The sequence below is a fragment of the Lates calcarifer genome, linkage group LG11, assembly GCF_001640805.2.
Source record: "Lates calcarifer isolate ASB-BC8 linkage group LG11, TLL_Latcal_v3, whole genome shotgun sequence".
Taxonomy (NCBI): Eukaryota; Metazoa; Chordata; class Actinopteri; family Centropomidae; genus Lates; species Lates calcarifer.
In genome coordinates this window covers 22,534,874-22,558,558 of record NC_066843.1, presented here as the reverse complement: position 1 = coordinate 22,558,558, position 23,685 = coordinate 22,534,874, and the positions used below count along the sequence as shown (strand labels likewise).

The 23,685-nt window shown below is 44.5% G+C and overlaps 1 protein-coding gene across 1 annotated transcript; it reads left to right on the top strand.

The window, feature by feature from the left end:
• Nucleotides 1-23,438, top strand: LOC108898490 (multidrug resistance-associated protein 1-like). The gene is given in 36 exon segments (XM_018698369.2): nucleotides 1-345; nucleotides 2,081-2,257; nucleotides 2,656-2,784; nucleotides 3,192-3,329; nucleotides 4,452-4,577; nucleotides 5,445-5,506; nucleotides 6,839-6,970; nucleotides 7,216-7,443; nucleotides 8,111-8,288; nucleotides 8,587-8,704; nucleotides 8,707-8,747; nucleotides 9,261-9,353; nucleotides 9,592-9,795; nucleotides 10,086-10,112; nucleotides 10,114-10,164; nucleotides 10,166-10,234; nucleotides 10,394-10,481; nucleotides 10,574-10,643; nucleotides 11,096-11,222; nucleotides 12,354-12,530; nucleotides 12,877-13,044; nucleotides 14,286-14,457; nucleotides 14,685-14,745; nucleotides 15,157-15,283; nucleotides 15,384-15,545; nucleotides 15,547-15,592; nucleotides 17,037-17,347; nucleotides 17,507-17,653; nucleotides 17,655-17,707; nucleotides 17,912-18,038; nucleotides 18,669-18,770; nucleotides 19,137-19,283; nucleotides 19,404-19,562; nucleotides 19,865-20,031; nucleotides 20,428-20,622; nucleotides 20,743-23,438. Coding segments are annotated over 36 exon segments (4,536 nt in total). The 5' UTR covers nucleotides 1-297; the 3' UTR covers nucleotides 20,852-23,438.
• The last annotated feature ends 247 nt before the right edge of the window (nucleotides 23,439-23,685 follow it).

Here is a 23,685-nt window from a genome sequence, read left to right as displayed (position 1 = left end):
TGTCAGAGTTACATGTTTTTAAGACTTAGGTTAGGACATAAAGGACTTGAGAGGATTTTCCATTAAAAATCTGATTGAATGCATTAGGGGACAGATTGAAAGGGAACATAAAGTCACGGTGCTCTCGCTGCTCAGCAGGTGGCAGCACACACAATGTTCACGCTGACTTTGTAAAGGAGAAAAGAAGAAGAATAAGGAGCAACCTTCCGCTTTGCTCCGCAGTAAGGTTATAAAACCAAAGCTAAGCTGTAAACACACTCCGACGCTCAGCACTTCACCTTCACTGCGGAGCAGCGAATGGGTTTGGACAGGTTCTGCAGTTCGGACAGTTCCGACCCGTTCTGGGTGAGTTCACTCTCACGACCTCCGTGTTTTCTCTCTGTCTTCTTGTTGTTATTAGCTGCCGGCACATGCTAATAGACCTGACTTAGAGCCGGTAGGTAGACTTCCGGCCGAAGCACTCAGCTCTACGTAACGCTGACCCGGCTTCACCGAAGAACCGGACACCGGCTTCACCACCGATCATGGTCCCCTGACAGCGGTCGGTGTCCCCGTGTCCTCAGGCTCAACACTGTCCTGTGGAGACCGCTGTTTCAGAAACAACACACAGCTGTTGTCACACAGCTTATAACTGACGCCGTATAATAATATGACCCACTCATCTCCCGTATACAGCAGGAGATACCGTAAAGTCCCGGTCCACCCCGATCCAAACCCGGTCCAAAAACGATCCACTTACCTTGTACCTGACTTCTGCCTCCGTAGGGACCCTGTCATAACAAACACTTCTTCCCAATACGTTACAGCTGAAGGTGGCACTTTAATTAGGTGCAGAATGTGTCGGTGTGTAGGTGATCGGTGGTTTGACAGTCAATGCTCTGATCTGAGTTCTGCTGCATTCAGTGAAGTATCTACTGGTCTCTGCTCAAACACTGTTAGAGCTGTTATCGAGACTCAAACATGACCCCCCCCCCTTTTTTTTTTTGGTCAAGGCAGATGGCCGCCCACCCTGAGTCCGGTTCTGTCTGCTCGAGGTTTTTCCTCTCCACTGTCACCTAGTGCTGCTCATGGTGGGAACTGTTGGGCCTCTCTCTGTAATTCTCATAATCTAAAGAGTATGGTCTAGCTATGGTCCTGCTCTATATGAAAAGTGCCTCGAGATAACTTCTGTTGTGATTTGGCATTCAGCTGTTATTGAGGGTCAGACAGGATGCAGCTGCTATAAAGGGTCAGATGTGATCCAGCTGTTCTCAAGGCTCAGACAGGATCCAGCTGTTACTGAAGGTCAGATGTGATCCAGCTGTGTATTTTAGGGCGTGTACAGGACCTGGAGGACATTAGACGTCATCACTGATCAGGAGTTTCTGTGGGAAACAGCTGGGGGATTATTTCCTTGTGGAAGGAGTTGGTCAACCTGCGATTTGGAGGTGATTAAATGTGTGAACCTCTGAGCGGATGAAACAGGTTTCTAACAGGTAAAAGATACAGCTGCTGACCATTTCCTCAGCTCATTAGTAGAGACAACTCTGACAGAGACTGGTCAACTGAACTGATTAAAATTCAATTGGAATATGAAAGAATGAGGAAGTGGTTTTTATGAGCATAACTGAGCCCAGAACATGTAGACACAAATGAATGAAAGTTTCCAACCACTGTCTGACAGCTTTACTGTACTGAGCCTAACATTGTTTTATTTTGACTTTAAACTTATAACCAGTCCACACAATATGCTCTTTGTTTCTTTGCTAATGTGAGTAATGATCTTTCAAACACCTGTGTTAATCAGTAGTGCTGACATCAGTAATAACCGCCCAGCGTCTTCTAGCTCTTTGTTTTGGTGTAACGACTTGAACACTTCCTGTATGGATGTCCCCAGCTTTAAGAAGTGTATCTGTCAGTGTTTTTGTTTCTTCTGCCTCAAAAAGGAAACTTAGCATCACACTGGAAAACACTGTCTATCACCTGTTGTTTTTGTTCAAGAGCTTACGTGTGGTCAGATGTGACTCTGATGACACTTGTGAATAACATCTCAGTGATTTTTGGCTTCATTGTTTTCTTTCTTTTTTCTTGCCTCCACCAGGACTGGAACTGTACATGGTACGCTGAAAACCCAGACCTGACCCAGTGTTTCCAGAACACTGTCCTGGTGTGGCTGCCATGCCTCTACCTCTGGCTGTGTGCTCCCATCTACCTCATCTACCTCCGCAGCCATGACCGTGGCTACATATGTATGAGTCACCTCAACAAAGCTAAAACTGTGAGTGATTATTCTGAGGAATCATTTTATTATTCCTGCTCTCTCTGTGATATCTTATATTATTGGGGCAGAACAAAAACTCAAACATTAATACACCTGTCATCAGGTTATATTAGAAAAGAAGTGGCTCATGTGTTGTTCTGAATGGACACACTGGAAGGCAGAGTGAAGAGCTGGACGTCATACAGATGGCAGAGATGTGATATCATTTAAATATGGAGATAAACTCTCAAAGAAGCACACAAACGGTCATCAACTGTCTAACTGACTTTTTCTCAGAGTCTAACTTTTCAAAGTGTAAAAGAAGTCTAACTCAGTCTAACAATGATACATGAATTGTACAGAGTCAGCAAAGGCTCCAGGTTTACATCTAAATGTGAGCTGTCTTCTCTCCTCAGGCTGTTGGCCTTCTGCTGTGGATCATCTGCTGGTTGGATGTTTTCTATTCTTTCTGGGAAAGAAGTCATGGCAGCAGTGTCCCTGCACCTGTCCAGCTGGTCAGTCCAACCTTACTGGGCCTCACCATGGTGAGTTTGGTTTTTATCATTTTTATAGATGGGAGATCTGTTACCTCTCTTTGAATCAGAGCAAAGCTGGTTTGGATTTATTTGAAGGTTTTGTTTTTTTTTATAGTGTTTTGGATCTTAGCTGCTCTCTGCATAGTTTTAATCCTCTTTTAATCAGACTGTTCAAGACAGGAATGTTGCACCTTTATCCTGCCTCGCTGTGGAGGGGGGTGGTATTGTTGTCGTTCCACCTTGGAACAGCTCAGGTTATCACAGAGCACAATTGACATCTGTTCATCCATTCTCTTTTGGACACTAATTCAAATCCAGGTCGTGAGAACAGAGAAAGCTCAGTGTAACAGAGGTGTGTTTGTTTCATGTAATATAAATGTGATGTATAAATGTTCTTAAATGTGTGTGTGCTCCAGTTGCTGGCCACCCTGTTGATCCAGTATGAACGGATGAAAGGGGTTCAGTCGTCTGGAATAATGCTGATCTTCTGGCTGCTGGCGCTGTTGTGTGCCACAGTCACCTTCAGGTCCAAAATCCTCCAGGCCCTGAACCAGGTCAGTCTTGAACAAGCAGAACTGAGTGAAATATCTTTTTTGCACATACTTTTATCGACCTCAGTGATTATTACCATCGTCTGTATACAAACTGTACATTTATGTTTATTACAGAGTTTGTAATGCTTTTTTGCACTTTATTTTTATCCTTATCCTATGCCTTTTTTATATTATATTATATTTTTATCTTTTTCTATTCTTCACTCTTGTTTGTTCTCACTGCTGCTGTAACAAGTGAATTGGGATAAATAAAGTCTATCTTATCTTATCTTAATAAAGTTTATAAATCTCTGGTTATGTCACTGGTGTCATGTGATGAGTAATCCCAGCACCTTAAACACAGTTACCTTCAGAAGAGACAATATTATAGTGAGTTTGTCAGTTCTTTTTATCAATGCTGGTGTGTTTCACAGTTGTACATTGTGAAACAATGATGTCAGGAGAGAGGGGACTCAAGACTTCTGTCTGAGCCTCTAGCTGCCTAGCTAGCTTCTACTGATAGTCTGCATGTGAGGGGAACAGCTGTAAACTGTAGCTGCAGATTGTAATGTGGGCATGAGTCTCTGCATGCATGTCAAACATCACACTCTGCACCACCCACCACTTTAAGTGGTAAACTTTTGGTCTCAACCAGTCTGAGTGCTTTACAGTCACAGTCTCACACTCACACACAGTCCACCTCCTGAGCCACAGCCCCACCAAATAAATTCTCAACCTGTGGGAGACACTGTGACAGTCTGTAAAATGGTCATTTCAACTAAGTGTGGAAATACTATGATAGTCTGGAACATCTCTCTACACAACATGGACTTCAGTTCCAGGAATGCTCTACAGAGTGTCTGTTTCCAGCTGAGCAGTTCGCTTCTGACTCAGACTGAATATCCTTTGTTATAACATTGACTTCACACACACAGATTTTTTTCTTTGACACAGAGAACATGAAAATGAATCTTGCACAAATATTCTTCATGTCTTTTAGATGATGTCAGACAGACTGTTGCTGAAAGGAATCAGTAAAGAATCAGATTGATAAGGAGAATTCATAATGGCACTGGTATCCATAGAATCTCTTCCCAGTTATTTCAGCAGGTTCTGTGGGTTAAAATCTTTGTTTTCTTTTAGCCTTTGACGGTGAGCGTGTGGCGGTACACCACCTTTTATATCTACTATGCTCTGCTGCTGGTGGCTCTGTTCCTGTCCTGCCTGACGGACCGCCCCCCCCTCTTCTCCCAGGCTGTTAAAGACTTGGTGAGACTACCTCACGCTCATCATCTGTCTCTACTCTCCCTGCTCCTCTCTTCACCTTCTCTCTGTCACAGTTTTATGGAAATGTTAACTTGGATTTTTTCATTAAGTTGAGCCTGATGATGATTATGTCTTCTTATTCTAGTCAGTGTGCACAGATGGAGCCCTCTAATGGCTCTGTGGGTTTAACCTCTCATGATGATGGATATTATAAATATAAGTTATGAAAGTTCATTACTTCTACTTATTTCTGGTCAGTGATTTAAACCTGGCTGCTCCTCCTGCTCAGTTTCTTGACCTTCTACTAACTAACTACTACTGACAGATGGAAACTGTCCTGTCTTAGCAGAGGAGACTGAAAGTGACTTGTGGATTTGTTTATTTGCAAAGAAACTCCAAACAACACAGAACATTCTAGTACATACGCCATCTTACAGCATCATCCACAGATCACAGTTTCCCACTGTAGTCTATAGATATGTCTGCAATTACAATCATGTTCACAGCTTCCAGTATTTTTCTTCACCTCACTCCACCATAAAACATGCTAACACCAACAGATAAAATGAGATAATCCAGCAGGAGAGCCTGAGCTCATAAGATGGTGTGTTGTGATGTGAGGGACAGGTAGCTAGGTGTAGCTGCTGAATGTCCAGAGTGACGAGTTAAAGTACAGGTGAGTGCAGTGTTCATCGTTCTCCACCTCCTCCTGTAACGTTCATCCTATCTGACTGGGGCTTTAGTTAAAGTCACATGACATCATATACATTCCCTGTTCACCTTCTAGATCCTGATAAAAACCCTGTTCTCTGATCAGTATGTGAGCAGCAGAAACACGTATTGGGTCTAACTGTGATGTTTTTGTTTCAGAACCCCTGTCCTGAGCCTGGAGCGTCTTTCCTCTCTAGGATAACCTTCTGGTGGATCACCAGGTGAGCAGCGAGTGTCTCAGTGGTGTGGAGCTCTGTATGTGCAGACAGACATAGTTAAAAAAAACCTTTACGGACGCTGGAACATTGTTGTCTCTCTGGATCCGTCTGTGTTCTAGGTTTGGTTGTATTCATTTTTTTACAAAGAGAGATCAGAGTGAAACTGAATCTGAGTCTTAATCATCAGTGGAAACATGAAAACGAAAACAGTAAAGGTCAGGTGACCAGTGTGGTTGTGCATGGCAGAAATGCTGTGTCATGGTTTCACAGAAAAAGAGACAGCATTGTGAAAACACAGTGTAGTGTTTCCATGAGGGTTTTTATCAGCCGCAGTGCTGTCGCTGTGTCCATGAACATGTAACATCTGACCTGTATTTATGTGTTGGATCAACTTAAATCAACCTTAGCATTGTTATAGACAGTCATTCATGTTCACCTGTGGTGTGTGTTAGTTTACTAAGAGGCACTTGAAGGGTGGAGGAATAAATGTTGAAGAATGAAATGTCTCACCACAGGAAATGACTTCCCTACTAAAACTGAACATATATATAGAAACTCTGAAAAGTTAGTTGAACCAGTTTAGTCTAAGTCTGAGCCTCTTTGAAATTGGCGCTGACATTGATATTGATTGATACATTTTTGTGATCCAAATAAAAATTTGTGCTCGCTTATATTTTTAATCAGAATCATGCTGCCAATACTCACAACACAACAAAATACAGAAACACACTGCAAGTAACACAGATGACAGGTGTTTCCAGGAGACAGAAACAAGACTCTCAATGTGAAATGTGCATGTGTTATTACAGCAGTGTATAGAATAGAGTGTGTAGCCTAACTGGATTAACCAGCAAACCTTCACTTTGTTTAGCTCAGTTGTGTTAGTTCCTGCTGCGGTGTCAGACTTTCTGTTAGGAGAGGTCGGGGTCGACCTTATCAGTGTGTGCAGATTCTCCTTAGCGAATTGTCTAACTGATGAACGTGCACTCACAAGCAGCCTGTACGGACTGATTGGTGGTGTGGTGATGTCACTGTATGTGGTGACAGTTACAGTTCATCGAGAACATTAATGAACCATGTGAAATGTCAGCAGCCTGTGTATCAGGTGCGCACTGTTTGAAAAGTGAACTAAAGCAGGACAGACAGGAGGACACTGATGACAGAGGCATATGTTGTGGTACCTGCGTCATGCACCACGTCACATAAACACTTTTTTGACCTCAAGCCTTTTGATATTTTTTTCTTTTTGCCTGTTTTACCAGTGTCCTCTGAATGTTCTGTGTAGTATCACTGGATTTAATACTTCTGTCCTCCTGCCCATCTCATCTCCACCAGAATGATGGTGACGGGCTACAAGCGCCCCCTGGAGGAGAAAGACCTGTGGTCCCTAAACTCTGAGGACCGCTCCCAGAGAGTGGTTCCCCAGCTGGTGCGACGCTGGAACACAGAGTGCCAGAAGGTCAAAAGGTCAGGAGCTCAGTACAGCAGGGAATGACTACTGTAAGGAAATATCCAGGAATAAAACACTGGTACCCTGTCACACTGCACCTGCAGCCCTGTACCCACCAGTTGTGATGGGTGTTGTAACAGGAGGACTACACCTAAACCTCATCTTAAAGATCTCACAAATCATTTCTGACTCTCGACTCAACACATTTATTTAGAATATGTAACTGAAGCAAACCTGCTTTCCTTCCTTTCTCTCTTCCCAGGACAGAGCAGAAAACTTTGTACTCTCCCAGGCAGGTCCCATGCAGTGAGAGCAAAGAGGGCCGAGCTGTGGAGGAGTCTGAAATCTTGATTGTAAAAACCCCCCAAAAAACAAAGGAGCCCTCCCTGTTCTGGGCGCTGTGCCTCACCTTCGGGCCCTACTTCCTCATCTCCTGCCTCTATAAGATCATCCAGGACATCCTCATGTTTGTTGGGCCCGAGATCCTGCGGTGAGAAACCTCATCTTCTCTCAGACACATGGAGCCTTTCATCAGGTCATTATTTGATGTATATGAAATGAAAATGCAGCCTTAACGTGGCCCTCCTCTCCCATCTGTAGACCCAATCAGTCCCACTGAAGGGAGGGACCAAGGAGCAAGTTACTTTTCCTTGTTTCTTAGGATAGGGGTTGATACCCCAACTTTTGGGGAATACACTGCCCCCTGTTTGTTTGGAGTATGAATGTATTTCTTACCTTTAATCAGTGTAAGATTAAAAAACCACCTGCGTCAGTCTGCTGTAAGTTAACATGTCGTCAGCACTAGTAACCAGGCTGTGTTTGGTCTGTCGATAATCGTATCCTGCAGGGAGAGGTTGATTCTACATACTTTAAACTCTGCCCTCGTGTATCTTTACATGGGTGTTTTCAGGCTGCGTTCCCCATACCAAAGCCAAACTTCTGCTGGTTAACTTGGACAGTTGAGGTCTGTTTATGAGGCTGGACACATGAGCTGCTGATGCACAGAACTGGTTCCTAGGCAAAGACCCTGAAAGAGGCAAAGACCCTGTTTGGAATGAAGTTATTGAAACAATGAAATACACAGAGCGTGAGCTTGTCATTATGGTTTAGTTGAAACATGTTCCTAATGCTGACTTCCTTCACTTGATCCCGACCAGGCTGCTGATCCGCTTTGTTAACAACTCTGACGCCCCCCCCTGGCAGGGCTACTTCTACACTGCTCTGCTCTTCATATGTACCTGTGTGCAGTCACTCATCCTCCAGAAGTACTTTCACGTCTGCTTCGTCTCAGGCATGCGCCTGCGCACCGCCATCATCGGAGCTGTCTACAGGAAGGTACAGACTCAGTAGATATTTAAAGTGATTTTTTTCAATAGAATTGTTTTGCTCATGTTAAAGATTATAGAAATACAGTATATGATAACAGAAACACCACAAAAGCACAGGATAAATAACTCTGAGTGAAATAGATGAGTCTCACTGCTCACTCCCTGGAAGAGGTTGTTACTGGATTAATTAACTCACAATAACACTATTACTCTTCCGGTCAGTTGTGTGCATGTTTAGGCTGTGAATCTCCTGCTGGACTCTAACCTTTGTAAGGACCTATCCCTCTCTGGATCTGCTCTTTCAGGCCCTGGTTATAAGCAGTGCAGCACGCCGCACGTCCACAGTGGGAGAGATCGTTAACCTGATGTCTGTGGATGCCCAGCGCTTCATGGACCTCATCACCTACATCAACATGATATGGTCTGCCCCCTGCAGGTGGTGCTTGCCCTATACTTTCTCTGGCAGGTAGGGTTACAGATACCTACAGTCAGTCATACAGGTGCAGGTTCACCATCCAAACCACCAGCAGCTCTCTGCTGACGACATCTCAAACAAGCACACATTTCTATTTAACCTAAGATGAACCAAAACCAGAGAAAACAGACTTCTGTGGAACTAGTCTACAGCTCAGTCATCAGTTAACAATGTAACAGTGAGATTACCACATATCATCTTTTCTCTCATTTTTGCCCCTTTTTTGTTCAGCGCACAAGTTAAAAGTTAAATTGTATTAGATTGGTGAAGTCAGGACATCTGGAAATACCTGCCCAGAAATATTGACCAGACCAGACAGAACATTCAGCTGACACTGTTTTTGAGGCTTGATGCCATGGACACACTTTGGTTAATATTAAAAGCATCCATCAGCAGCGTGGTGGGAAATACTGGAAATCTAACAGCTGCTAAGTACGAGTGGAGATGTTAGAGGGAAAGCTTTGTTAAAGTGTTGCTGTTGTGTTTTTATGTGTTGCTGTGCAGAACCTGGGTCCGTCCGTTCTGGCTGGAGTGGCTGTGATGGTTCTGATGGTTCCTATTAATGCTGTCATCGCCATGAAAACCAAAACCTACCAGGTGGGGCTTCTCCACAGACACACAGTCTTAAAGCCATACAAAACCTCATGACTAGGTCCACTGACTAATGAAGACAATGTTCTAATGAAGACAATGAAGGCATGTCCAACACAGCACTACACACATAGACCACACACAGACCAGGCTGCTGGCTCTGAGAATCCACAGTGTGCAGCACTGTGTGTCCTCTGTCTGTTGCTTCATGTTGCGTTTGTGTTTGTGTGTGTGTGTTGAGCAGGTGGCTCAGATGAAGAGTAAAGACAGTCGCATTAAGCTGATGAATGAGATGCTGAATGGCATCAAGGTGCTGAAGCTGTATGCCTGGGAGCTGGCCTTCAAGGACAAAGTGTCAGAAATCCGTGAGAGCGAGCTGCGGGTCCTAAAGAAGGCCGCCTACCTGGGTGCGATGTCCACCTTCACCTGGGTCTGTGCACCTTTCCTGGTGAGTCTGGCACAGAGGGACAGACAATGTATTTACAGGCTAGTATTTAGTGTACAGACTGACAGGACTTACCAGAGCACTACCAGAGTCAGAGTCACTAAATAACCACACAAAACTTTCCTCGCTTTCAGAGAGATTGGTCTGTAGTTACTCTGCTTACAGAAAACTCTTTTCACAAAAACTGCTTAACTCGTCTCACTTTCTGCAGTGTTACAGTTCTTTAAGAGTAAAATGGATTATAATCACATCCAGGTGTTTTTCTCTCTCCATCCTGCCGGTTCACTGTACAGGTTGCCCTGTCCACTTTCACTGTGTACTGTGCTGATCGATGAACGCAACATCCTCGATGCCCAGAAGGCATTTGTGTCAGCTGGCGCTATTCAACATCCTGCGTTTTCCTCTCAACATGCTGCCAATGGTCATCAGCAGTATGGTGCAGGTTGGTGTGCCTCTCCATCGTTCCTTTGGATAGCACTGCTAGTCATGTCTGGTTTTCAAATAGGAGAGATAATATCTTGATCCCCATAAGCCACATTCCAGCGTGATAAAGACATTTCCACCTTCAGTCCTGTGTTTCCTCCCTCCTGTGTCTCTTCAGGCCAGTGTGTCCTTGAAGCGACTGAGAGTGTTTCTATCACATGAAGAACTGCAGGAGGACAGTGTGGATCACAAAGCAGCAGCAGGCTGTGAGTCTTGATGAGCCCTGTGTCTTCTGTACATAATGTGGGTATATCACAGGCAGTGGTTTATTACTACATCTCTTCCTTCCTCCTCCCAGCCCCACACAGTATCTCCATTGTGGATGGAGTTTTCAGCTGGTCCAGAGCTGAATCACCGACACTCAAGAGGTGTGTGTCATCTGTCCTCAGGAGGCAGCTTTAGTCCGTTCACATAAATAAAATTAGTTTCACGTATGCCCACACTACTTCATTTAAAGCAATAATCACATGCCCATTGATTTCATATGGAATTGTCCCTGTTGTTCACACTGAGATCAGACATGTTAGTGCATGTGATGGAGGACAAACAGTTTCTGTCGAAATTAGGCTTCAGCTTCCTCCTCAACTCACTGTAAGAAAAGAAAAATTGTCAAAATGTCACTCACTTATTTTTCTCTGCTCATGTGCTCAACAGCAAATATGTATTTCTCTTTTTCTTCTAATGTAACTATTTTCCAACTTAGAAACAAAACATAGTGATTACTAAGTATGTCAGGAGATTCTTCCTTAGATGGAAGTGAGGTGAGCTGAACCTTCCTTTGTGTGTGTGTCTGTGTGTGCGCGTGTGCGTGTGTGCACAGGCTGAATGTGTGTATCCCAGAAGGCTCTCTGGTGGCTGTGGTGGGACACGTGGGCTCAGGAAAGTCCTCGCTGCTGTCTGCCCTACTCGGAGAGATGGACAAACTTGAGGGAACCGTGGCTGTGAAGGTGGCCGCTCTGACTCTAACAGACTAACATGCTGACAAACTGACTGCTACCTTCAGTAATGTCATGAGAATTCCAGTACTCTAAACAGCGCTGGAAGTCTTAGTCCATCATAGTCCTAAATCACATTTAATCAGTAAGATGTGACACATATGGACACATACAGCAGCATTGTGCTCTGTTTTCCTCAGTAAAAGTTTAGTCTCAGTTTCACTGAGCAGTTTTTTTATGCTTTCTAAACATTCTTACATACAGTTCCAGCTCAGCCACTATTTACTCGTTTGTACCAGATGGTAACACAACAGACTCTCTGCAGTGAATCCTGGTGTCATTCACAGACTCTGTCCTTCCTGCTCTCCTAGCATTAGCATTAGCATCACAGCAGCTGCCTGATCTCTGCTCTGCAGAGCAGCTGATCATCTAGAAGCTGATAGACTGAAACACTGTTCTCTGTCTGAGTTTATCTTGAGAGGAGAAGCTAAAACATCAGATAACATTGTGATATTTCTTTAGTCAACATCTAGAGGAAGACTGAACTGGTCGACTGCCGACATTGATCTCGTAAACTTTAACCTTCCTCATCCCTTCTGATAACACCACTAAAGATATCTGACTGAACCTAACATCAACATTAGTTCCACACCAACCCGATCATGTTAACGTTAGTTCACCTTTTTATAAATGTCAGTGAATATATAGTATGTCTCAGCTGTGTTGTTGCTGCTTCTTGTGTAATCCTCAGTGGATTGTAGAAGAATTTAGTCCATAAATCAGTTTCTTCAGAGAACATCTGACAACATTACTAACGGAGACAGAACATGACTGAAGGGAAGATGTCTTTCTGTTACTGCAGCAGCTCAAACAGATCAATCAGCTTCCCAACAGGAGAGATTATTGCCTTTAAATTTGCATTAACACAGTATTTGTCTGTTTACCCTGTCGTCACATTATTGTTTAACATCGTACCAGTGTGTTCATTGATGTGAGTGGCCAGGTTCATTTCTGTCTAAACACTGCTCACAAATAGGCTGTGGGAACATTAAATCTGAGTGGTTCATCCTCTGAGGAGCGGGACTGTGACTACTCATCATTAACTACTGGACTCCATCAGATTAACAGTGTGTGTACCTGCAGGGTTCGGTGGCCTACGTTCCTCAGCAGGCCTGGATCCAGAACTCCACTCTGAGAGACAACATAGTGTTTGGTCAGGAGAGGAGAGAGACATGGTATCAGCGTGTGGTGGAGGCATGTGCTCTTCAGCCTGACCTCGAGATCCTTCCTGCTGGAGACGAGACCGAGATCGGAGAGAAGGTATCGGCTCATGGTCACATAGTCCATTTATCTTCAGAGTGGAATGAGTGTACTGGGTGACATTGTCTACCTTTAAATCCCTGTGATGGATAAAAGGTGGAGCTCCACAACTGACAGTTTGTCTTTAACTATGAGTCATGAAGTAACAAACACTCTGTGAGAGCTCTGCAACTGGAGTTTACTGTATTTTTCACCCCTCCTCAGTTTGATATCACCTTTGTCTAAACTAACTTGTCACCTCTGTTGACAGTACACAGTGCTAAAAACACAGAGACATGAGATGAGGCTGAGCAGTGTTGGCTTGTTTATATCTCGGTCCTCGCTCCTGTGTCTCTCCTTGGTACAGGGAGTGAATCTGTCTGGAGGTCAGAAGCAGAGGGTGAGCCTGGCCAGGGCTGTCTACTGTGACCGAGCTGTGTACCTGCTGGACGACCCCCTGTCTGCCGTTGACGCTCACGTAGGAAAACACATCTTCGAACAAGTCATTGGCCCACAGGGACTGCTTAAGGACAAGGTGTGTATGATCTGAAGCTCAACCAACTTAAAACACCATGTACAGGTTGATTGTATGGTAACAGTTCATTTCGGAGCAGCTGTGGATCAGGAGGTAGAGTGGGTCACCCACTCATCAGAGGGTCATTGGTTCCCTGTCTCTTCCAGTATCCTTTGGGCAAGATCCGGAATCCCAAATTTCTCCTGATGGCACATGTATGTGTTAGAATGCTGTGTGAATGTGTGTCTTTACCTGTAGCTTAAAGTGCTTTGAGTGGTCGATATAACCAGAGAAACTGAAGGATGTTGTGGTTGTAGGCAGGTACAGTGTGAAACGGTGTGAACATGTTTGTCAGTTGAAAAACCCAACATGAAAACCACAGGATGTAGAGAACCAGGTGCACCTGGAGAAAAATATGATGTGTGCAAAATGAGAGCTGTGGAAAAACACAACTAGAAAACGATCTCATCAGTATCCAACATAACAGAAGCATCTCAGTCATGTGACTGATACAGTGTTGATTGCAGGGTTTCAAGGTGTCAGTCCACCAGTCATTGGCTGTTTGAGCCACTGTGCTTCTAACAGCCACTGACTGAGTGAAGAGGCTCGAGCTGTGTGATATGTTCACCTCCTGTCTAGATGTTGTGACTGTTGCTCCTCTTTGTATTCCTGCCTCAGTCAGAATCAGCTGCGACTGGTTCAGGATTCAGCTGCCAGGCTTTTAATGGACTCCTGTCCTATCATCACTGCACTGCTTTTCTCTGCGTGTATAATACATCTTTTAACCATCCCATGAGCCTGAGCATCATCTTAGATCTGATCTGATCTGTTTCTGAACTTTTTGTCAGTAAAGATCAGATTATCAACCTTTGTGTCCACTTTTAATAAGCATTCAAAATCAGGATTGTGTTTTTTATAATGTCTCCATGATATATCTATTTGTATGTGCACATGCTGAGTGTATATGTGAAGATGTGTGGTGAAGAGATCTATGTACATCTTGTGTATATCTTTATACACTTCTGTATAGATATTTATTCTGTTAGATGGATGAATATTCATCAGCGAATAGTCAGTATTAAAGAACTCAGATAAGGATTCAAGACAAAAGATGTGATTGTGACAGAGTGTGCCAGTCTGATGCAGAGAGTTTAGGATTTTGATGTGTGTGTGTGTGGTAACGCTGTAGTTTAAAAGGTTTTTGACTGACTGTAACAGTGACGACTTGAGCTTTAATGCTGAAGCATGCTAAATGTGTGCAGACTCGCGTGCTGGTGACCCATGGGTTGAGCTACCTGCCCCAGGTGGACCTGATCCTGGTGATGGTGGAGGGAGAGGTCACAGAGATGGGCTCCTACCAGCAGCTCATGGCCACAGAGGGAGCCTTCGCTGAGTTCCTGCGAACATACGCTGCTGTCGACCACACGGACAATGGTGAGACTTGCTGCACTTAACATCACCACAGTGACTGTATATCTTGGCTGGTGGTTTAAATATACAGCATAATGACATATATGAACTGTAACACTGAGGAAGAGGAAATCTGCTCCATGACCATTAACTGTGCTTTGGACCTCAGTTGTTTGCTGCAGTGTTTGCAGATAATGTTTCAAGATCAGTCCCTTGTCCTAAAACTTCTTTTGGTTCCTTCCTGTGTTCAGAGTCTGTGCCAAAGAGTGTGACCAAAGGACTGGAGAACGGCAGCGCGACTGCTCTTGTTGGGTGAGTGAAACCAGACAACAGTGGAGCTCCATATGATACATCAGGCTTTGATACAAGCACAGTACCTGCTAGTAGGAGCAGTTCACTGTCAGCTGAGTTTTCTTCACAGTCAGAATCATCAAACTCTCTTAAATGCATGAGCTTGGTGGGTTCTTGGTCTCCTCTCTGACCAAGGCCCTTCTTATCTGGTTATTCAGTTTGGCTGGTTGGTTGGTTGGTTGGTTTTTTCAATAAAATTGTTAAGATTCCTGAAAACACGTTTTCATGTATATATGTTTGTTCACCTCAGAGAAAATTGTAAGCACCAGATAATTGGTGACATTATCACCTGACTTATACCTCATGATAAATACTGGTTGTTTGTCTTTTCCGTTCTCCTGTGTTTCTTTTAATTGTTCCATGTGTATGCAGCACTCCAGATGTCAGCAGAGTGTCTAAGTTGTCCCAGACGGGCAAGGAGGACAAGGAACTGAACAAGAAGGCCAAGAACCCTGAGGTGGGAAAGCTGACAGAGGCAGACAAGGCCAGCACTGGACGGGTAGGTTGTGACTTTGATGTTTTACCACATCAGAGCAATGAATTGATCATCATACAACCAGCTACAGTCTGATCCCAGGTGGCCTCCTCTCACTCCCCAGGTGAAGCTGTCTGTGTTCTGGGCCTATATGAAAGCTATCGGGGTGCTTCTATCCTGCATCAGTGTGCTGCTGTTCCTCACCCATCACCTGGTCTCCCTCTTCTCTAACTACTGGCTGAGCCTGTGGACCGACGACCCCGTGGTCAACGGCACTCAGCCTGACAGACTGCATGAGACTGGGGGTGTACGGTGCTCTCGGCCTGTCCCAGGGTGAGGGGAGAAATCTTGAAAGGAATTAGCTTGACACGCAAGAACGTCATTAATGTTGTTGTATGTTTACTTTGTGATTCACACTGAACAAACAAAGAGGAAACAAAATTTCAAAAAGAGTCTGGGTGGTGTCAGGTATGAGGTGCGATCAAGAAGTTCTGACACTGTTCCTGCTGCAAACAAATGGAGCTCAGTGTGGTAATGTACATGCAGCAGGTGTGAGAACTATCCTGAGTCAGCAAGAGTTATATCACAGGACCAACATCTGGACCTGTATTATGAACATTTTTGTGACCACTTGCATTTACAATTTCACCACGAAGCAGAAGCTGCATTGTGTCAAAGTCTGTGAGGATCTCTGTCAACAGGCCCAGGATCTTCCAGCCCTCATGTCTAGAATCATCAGCACTGATGAGAGTTGGGTCTATGGCTACAACCCAGAGCCATAAACTACAGCTGTAGACTTTTCCACTGCAGTCCTCTCAGTCCTCACAGTCTCTGAGACCAAAGAAGGCACGTCAGGTCAGCAGTGCGACTGAGACCGTGCTCATCATTTTCTTTGAATTCATCATGAATTCATCCCCCAGGATCAGACAGTCAACGCTGAGCTGTACTGCACAGTTCTGAGGTGTCTGGGGGAGGACGGTCAGTGCAGACCACCTGAACTGTGGCATCATGACAACATGCCTGCCCACAGCACATTAAAAACAGTTCTTTGGCCCCCACTGTGATACAGGGGAGGAGATCCAGCGTGAGCCGCAAATGGTGCTTGTTGTGCTTACAGAACAGGACCTCCACTGTTCCAAGTATGGCAGGAGCTCTGGGAGCGATATATCTCTCCACAGGGTGACTGCTTCAAAAGGGATGGCAGCTAAATTGAAGTCAAGTATGGTTTTTGCTTGTTATAGGCACAGTCTTGGAACTTTTTGATTGCACCTTGTATTTACGTGTTCATGTCTGTAGCGGTGATACAGTGATGCAGCATTAGGTTTACAGTGACAGTGAAGTAGTATCTATCAGACCAGTTAAACAAAGACACCAGTGACTCATGACTGCACTTAGACTTTAGCCCGACTTGAAATAACTTCATATCTTCCTCAAGCTGAAAGATTAAATCTGATGTTATAAAAAGGCAGGAAATTTTCCTGCCTTTTTATAACATCAATCAATCTCTCAGTTTCTTGACAACACGTGTACTGTTAATCACCCACTCACACTGGACAAGCAAGAGGGAGAGTTGTGGAGAGTTGATCTTGACTCATATGTGTCTGTCAGTGAGCTCAGGTAACACTTATTCAAACACAGCAGTTAATGTGACACTTATTTAACTCTTCAGGTACAGTAGGGTGTGTGTCAGCCCTGCAAGGGTGGATGTGTGTGTTTGAAATTCATACAGCACTCAGACTTATGGTCTCACCTTATAAGCCCCACTACTCTGTTGCAGGTGTGGCAGTCTTTGGTTACTCCCTCTCCATGTCCATTGGGGGCATCCTGGCATCACGCTGCCTCCACCAGTCCATGCTGTATGACGTCCTGCGCTCACCTATGTCCTTCTTTGAGCGAACGCCCAGTGGAAACCTGGTCAACCGCTTTGCTAAGGAGATGGACACTATTGACTCAGTGATCCCCAGCATTATTAAAATGTTCATCGGCTCCATGTTCAATGTTTTGGGGGCTTGTGTCATCATACTTATTGCCACACCGCTGGTAGCTATTATTATTCCTGTTCTCGGGTTGCTCTACTTTTTTGTGCAGGTTAGTTGACAACCACTTTTTCCTTCCTTTCATACATTTTCAATACATTCTGGTCCCTTAAACACTGAGGACTGTGTGTTTACAACATCTAATGTGACTGTAGTGTTAAATAGTGACAGGTTAATCAGTGTGATATATGTCTGTCTGACTTCTGTACAGAGGTTTTACGTGGCATCATCTCGTCAGCTGAAGCGTCTGGAATCAGTCAGCCGTTCACCCATCTACACCCACTTCAATGAAACACTGCTGGGCACCTCTGTCATCCGCGCCTTTGGTGAACAGGAGCGCTTCATCTGTGAGAGTGACCAGGCGAGTGGACCACAACCAGAAGGCTTACTACCCCAGCATAGTAGCCAACAGGTCAGGGACACTGTTCTGACTCACTACAACTACACTCAGTACCTGCTGCAGCAGGGTACGTCATCTGTAGAGAAGAAAAGACAAACATGAGTAGAGTTTTAAGAGTTCTCCTCAAGTAACTGATCCTCTGCAGTTGTATTGAATGTGCCACTTAGTCATTACAGGAGTGTTCTTTCTTTATTGTGTCAATGAATGTGTGTGTAGGTGGTTGGCAGTCCGTCTGGAGTTTGTGGGAAACTGCATCGTGTCATTTGCTGCTTTGTTTGCTGTCATAGCTCGAGAGAGCCTCAGTCCAGGCATCATGGGCCTGTCTATATCTTACGCCCTGCAGGTAAGCGCTCACACCTGTGTCACCTATTCCCATTCACATCTTCTTCAGGAGCAAAGAGAAGTGTTTTTTCCTCTGTTTGAGGTTTGACTCTTTTATTGATGTCATCTTGTTGCACGTTCTTCTTCTATGGTTTATTTGTACATGGGTGGAGAATTAGCACCGCCTATTTATCTTGAGGTGCTAATATCTAATATTTGACTGACTGACTTTTGATGAGCATGTATTGACCTCAGAGGCACTTCACTGTCAGGAGTTTGACCTGTCAGTAACTGCGTTCATTCTTTAATCATTTCATCAGACTATTTATGTGATATTTATCAACAGCCTGAGTAATTTCTGTAAAGAAACACCTCATTCTCTACTGAAGAAATGTCACAGGTTGATTGATATTCAGTAAACACTGAGGGGTGTTAAGTGAGTGGGAGTCTCAGAACGACCCTCTTTTTTGAATTCTGAAGAAATGTTATAATGCTACATTGTAGAACCCTCTCACTGGCGTTGCACTGGAGGGGAGGCAGAAATCAAAGCTGTCTGTGTGGATAGATGCGTGCGAGAAAGATGTGTGTGTTTTATTCATGTGTGAACTGAACCTGTAAGTCAGAGGTTTTCTGTCCCGTGTCCTGTGTGCAGCTGACTGCCTCTCTGACCTGGCTGGTGAGGATGTCATCTGATGTGGAGACCAACATAGTGGCTGTGGAGAAAGTGAAAGAGTACAGTGACACAGAGAAAGAGGTACACAGAAAAAAAACAGCTCCAGGGATCCAACCACTTTAACCAGAATCACTTTTGTTTCTTCCTTCTTCCTCATGGTGCTGGAGTGGGACTGGGGTTAAGAGTACACATGATGTGTAAAGTTGAAGTTAGAAGGTTTAGTCTGACTTGTTTCACTGAAATCCAGGATGAAGTTTTCATTAGATGAAAATAAAATAATGAAACAACAGACAGGTCCAGTGTACTGTAGGTTGTTATGGGAACACGCAGACACACAGTGTAAAGTTACTTGATGTGGAAACATGTTTCTTGTGTATCTGTGAGATGTTCTGTGTAAAGCTTTTTCAGAAAACATCAGTGTTGTTCATGTGCTTATTTACCCTCCAGGCAGAGTGGAAACACGAGCCCTCCAGCCTTCCCCCGGGTTGGCCCACTGAGGGCCGCATCGACATCAGAGGCTTTGGCCTGCGCTACCGCCACGACCTGGACCTGGCCATTCGCAACATCACCATCAACATTAACGGAGGAGAGAAGGTCTGGCTCTGCTGTTGTGGGATAGTGTGTGCTGTGTATGTGTGTTACATCTGTGTTGATGTGTGTGTGTGTACAGTATGTCTGTGACCTGTAACATTTGCTGCTTCATGTCTCCATAAGGTGGGGATCGTGGGGCGCACTGGAGCAGGGAAGTCCTCCCTGACGCTGGGTCTGTTCCGGATCATCGAGGGAGCCGAGGGCCATATCTTCATTGACGGGGTGGACATTGCTCAGCTGGGCCTCCATGAGCTCCGCTCCAGGATCACCATCATCCCACAGGTCAGTCCAGAGAGGACACAGATGAAGATGAGTGGTCTCCCAGTGGAAGTGAATCACTAGGGTCATTGCGATAAATGTCCTTATGGCTGCCGCACACAGCAACTGTCATTCAGCGTGTGTTAAGTGTTTCCAGCTGTAGGTCACACACAGACAATGTATGTAAGGACAGAGCTCACAGTGTTGCGTTTGTGGGTCTGTGGGTAGTTTGGTGAAGGAGGTGTAGCTTTTGTCCCTCTGAGGAGATGGGGCACAGCTAACCTTGACCTGACGTGTTGACGATGGACTATCTCACCCCCCCTCAGGACCCAGTGCTATTTTCAGGCTCTCTGAGGATGAACCTGGATCCTTTCAACAGCTACTCTGATGAGGAAGTGTGGCGGGCTCTGGAGTTCTCCCATCTCAAGAACTTTGTGTCCAGCCTGCCTGACAAGCTCAGCCATGAGTGCAGTGAAGGAGGAGAGAACCTCAGGTATAACTGCTTTATTTACAACTACCCAAACCTTCACTGACGTTTTAGCAGTGACAGTCAAGGCTTCCTGGTACACATGCAGTGTGAGACACAAAACAGAAGCAGGTGTGACTGAAATGAGTGAGTATGGCCTTTATTAGAGGCTGACCTCTGTTTGTTAATGCTGAACATAGCTGTTACTGGAAAAGCAGCTTCACAATCCATACATCACTGTCAGCAGGGCCTTCCAGAACACTTCACATACCCTGGAATCAGTCTTCCATATTCTTTGTCTAAAGACATTGGTACACAGGTGAATACTGTACCTGTGCACCACCCATCATACACCTGGACTTGAGCACAAACACACCTCAGGAAGAAAAAATGTTGAAATACCTCTCTGTCTTTTCCCTGCAGTGTGGGTCAGAGGCAGCTGGTGTGCCTGGCCAGAGCTCTGCTGAGGAAGACCAAGATCCTGGTCCTGGATGAGGCCACTGCAGCTGTGGACATGGAGACAGACAACCTGATCCAGTCCACCATCCGCTCTCAGTTTGAGGACTGCACCGTCCTGACAATAGCTCATCGCCTTAACACCATCATGGACTACACCAGGTACTGTACACAGACATGCACACAATTTGCCACTACACAATGCTGGTAGTACTGGTTGTACTGGCAGTACTTTATGCCACTTGAGTAGACAGACGTTGATCAGTTTTGTGTCTCCTCCAGGGTCCTGGTGTTGGATAAAGGAGAGATGGCAGAGTTTGACTCCCCCTCTAATCTCATCGCTCAGAGAGGAGCCTTTTATCAGATGGCCAAGGACGCTGGGCTGGTCTGAAGCACGAGGTGCCGCCATTTGTCCAGTTGCTCCTCTGAGCCCCTCCCAGCTCCTCTGGCTCTGGGGGTGGACGTCCTGAGATAAAAAAAAGGAGGTTGTCTGACTATTTGAGCTGGAGAAACAGCTTTGGTTTGACCTACTCCACCCTACACCTCCATCCTGACTGAACTACAGATTTCTTCATGTTAACCCAGATCATACCCTGGCTTCTTCCTGCCTTTTCCACTGCCCCTCTGTTTCTGACATGGAAGTCCTAACAGAGGATGTAGAACTTGGCTTTTATTTTGACAGAGCAGCTGTACCAGTGTCTGAGCAGTCTGTGTCAAGAACCTCTGTTTGTAGTAACCAGTACTGAGGTCAGTAGAGGACAAAAAGACTGTTGTCCTGTGAGTATAAAATCATTAGTGCCAAATACTTCCCTCAGATACACCAGCTGTTTTGAAGTGCAGGTTGAGGAGATGGTGGGACCCTGCTTCCACAGACAGCACCTGTTCCTACTGTCCTCAAACACAGCAGCAGAAACTGATGGAGAAAATCCTGCTTTGTCCCAGTTCTATACATACAGGTGAAAGGCAGTACAGGATGGTCTCTGTATGTACCTGTGTAGTCTGCTGTTTGTTAGTTACATACTTTACACACAGTCAGTTTAAAGAATAAGACTGGCATCAGTGTACATTTTGAAATCTCCTTCAGACTTACCTGTGAGGCCAAACAGACTCAGAATCTGCTCTGCAATCGTCAGCTGTCTGAAGCTGGGACACAGCTAATGCTCTGAGCTTGGTTTGTTGAAGTGAATGTAAAATCATCAGGAGTCATTTTTCTGTTTGCCAGTTTTACTTTGAGGGAGGATGTGGAGGGTCTTGGCAGAGCAGCAGGTATGCCTGATGGCTCAGAAACATAAACTAAGCTGGTGATGTCACAGGCCTGGGCAGCAGTGGTGTGTGACAGTGAACAGCGACACATACAAATCACAACAAAACAACAAATGCACGAACTGAAGGGATCTGTGAGACAGATTCCACCTGACTGTTACATTACATGCAGCACTGAGTGTTTATTTATTGTGAGCTTGTGTTCTTTCAGCAGCAGCTTGACGTAGTTGTGTTGATACAGGCTGCTGGCTTGGTTAAAGGCTCAGCTTGTTAGTCAGGTCAGTCTGCAGTTTCAACCAAAGGATTTAGAGTGTCTCAAGGAAACTTTGAGACTTTGTGTTGTTGTTGTTGGTGTGCAGCTTCAGATGGAGACAGATGAACAAATTCCAGAGTTTTGTTTCAGATGAACTCTGAGGGGGTCACATGGTCCACAAGATGCACATTGTAATCTTTTTTTTAAAAAAAACAAAGACATTATATACCTCTGAGCTGTTTACCACCAATAAGTCCTGCTGCACACAAGCAAATACCAACAATCAAAACAATCCTCTTGACGCTCTTGACAGTTTTCAGATTGATTTGTTTCTCTGTTACATTTCTTTGCATCGCTGTACTTGTTTTGGTGAGTTGCTACGTTATCTTTATTGAATAAAGATCTGTTGGTTTGAAGCTCCTGAAGTGTCATGCAGGGTGTTTGTGCCCTGGGATGAGTACTGTGCACATTAGAAGCTCTGATTACAGTGAAGTTTCAGTCCTCACACAGATCTGAGTGTGATCTAGTGTTGCTGTATAAAGACGTGACTGCTCTGCTGTTGTCACCACAACGTGATCTGTGGAAGCTGCTCTGAAGGCATCTGACCACATGTGTCATTCTGACCAGAGATGATCTGTGGGACAGAGAACCTGCACATACAACACCTTCAGTGTGTGTAAGAAAAGAGTGCAACACAAAGATTTAAATTCGCATTGTTTCTAATGGGAAACTGGAAACACTGATGATGTGCATGTAACTTCAGGGGCTCTGAGAGAATTCTATTCAGTTTAAAGTGTAAAACAATTCAGAAATACATTTTCCAAACAGTACGTATCAGTAACGCCTGCAATGTAAGGTGTTGTCTGAAAATACAGATGGCTTTATTCACCATCATTGGAGAGAACTCTCCAAACTCCACTGATGTTGCATGTGTGTGTTTTGTTTCTCTGGAACTGGAGCAGATGTTCTACTGAAGATCAGGACTGAAAAAACTGAGAACAGTGAATTAAAAAAAAAAAAAAGTCAAAATGTCACAGTTACAGGTCTATGGAGGACAAAATGACAAGTTTTCACTCTTATGACTCAGACATTTAGTTTTTCACATGGCCTGGTCTGAAGGTCTGAAGCATCATGTTGTTTTTCATCCAGGAGCAGAAGAGTGCAGCTCCTGACAGATTCCCTGTGTCAGTATGATGGATGTTAGGACCACATGTTTAGCATGTCTTACGCCCTGCACCTCTGAGACATCAGACATCTTGATAAGCTGATAGTAGCTACTACCAGGGTTGTTTGGAAACATCATGCTGTAAAATTTCTGCTTTAGGCAGAAATCAGCTTTGCAAATGATATAAAGCATCTGGACATTCGTCTTACATATTATGATTACAAAGTGATTATTTAATGTTTTATATATACACCACTTGGTTTGTCAGTTTTTAAATAAAATGTATGTCTAAAGCAATGAGCATGTTTTGTTAATTTGCTTCTGAGGTTTCCAGTTTTATTTTCCTTCCTTGACACAGCAGCTCAGATAACAGCGAGCTGATAGTTTACTAAACTAAACAGAACTAACTAGTATTTGGTTTCAGTCACTGTTTTTAAGTGACACTTCCTCCATATGTTAAAATTAAAGAGACCGATCACAAAATGGAAACTAACGGTTGAAACAGAAAACAAATCAGTCACAAAGAGGAATATGACAGAACAGT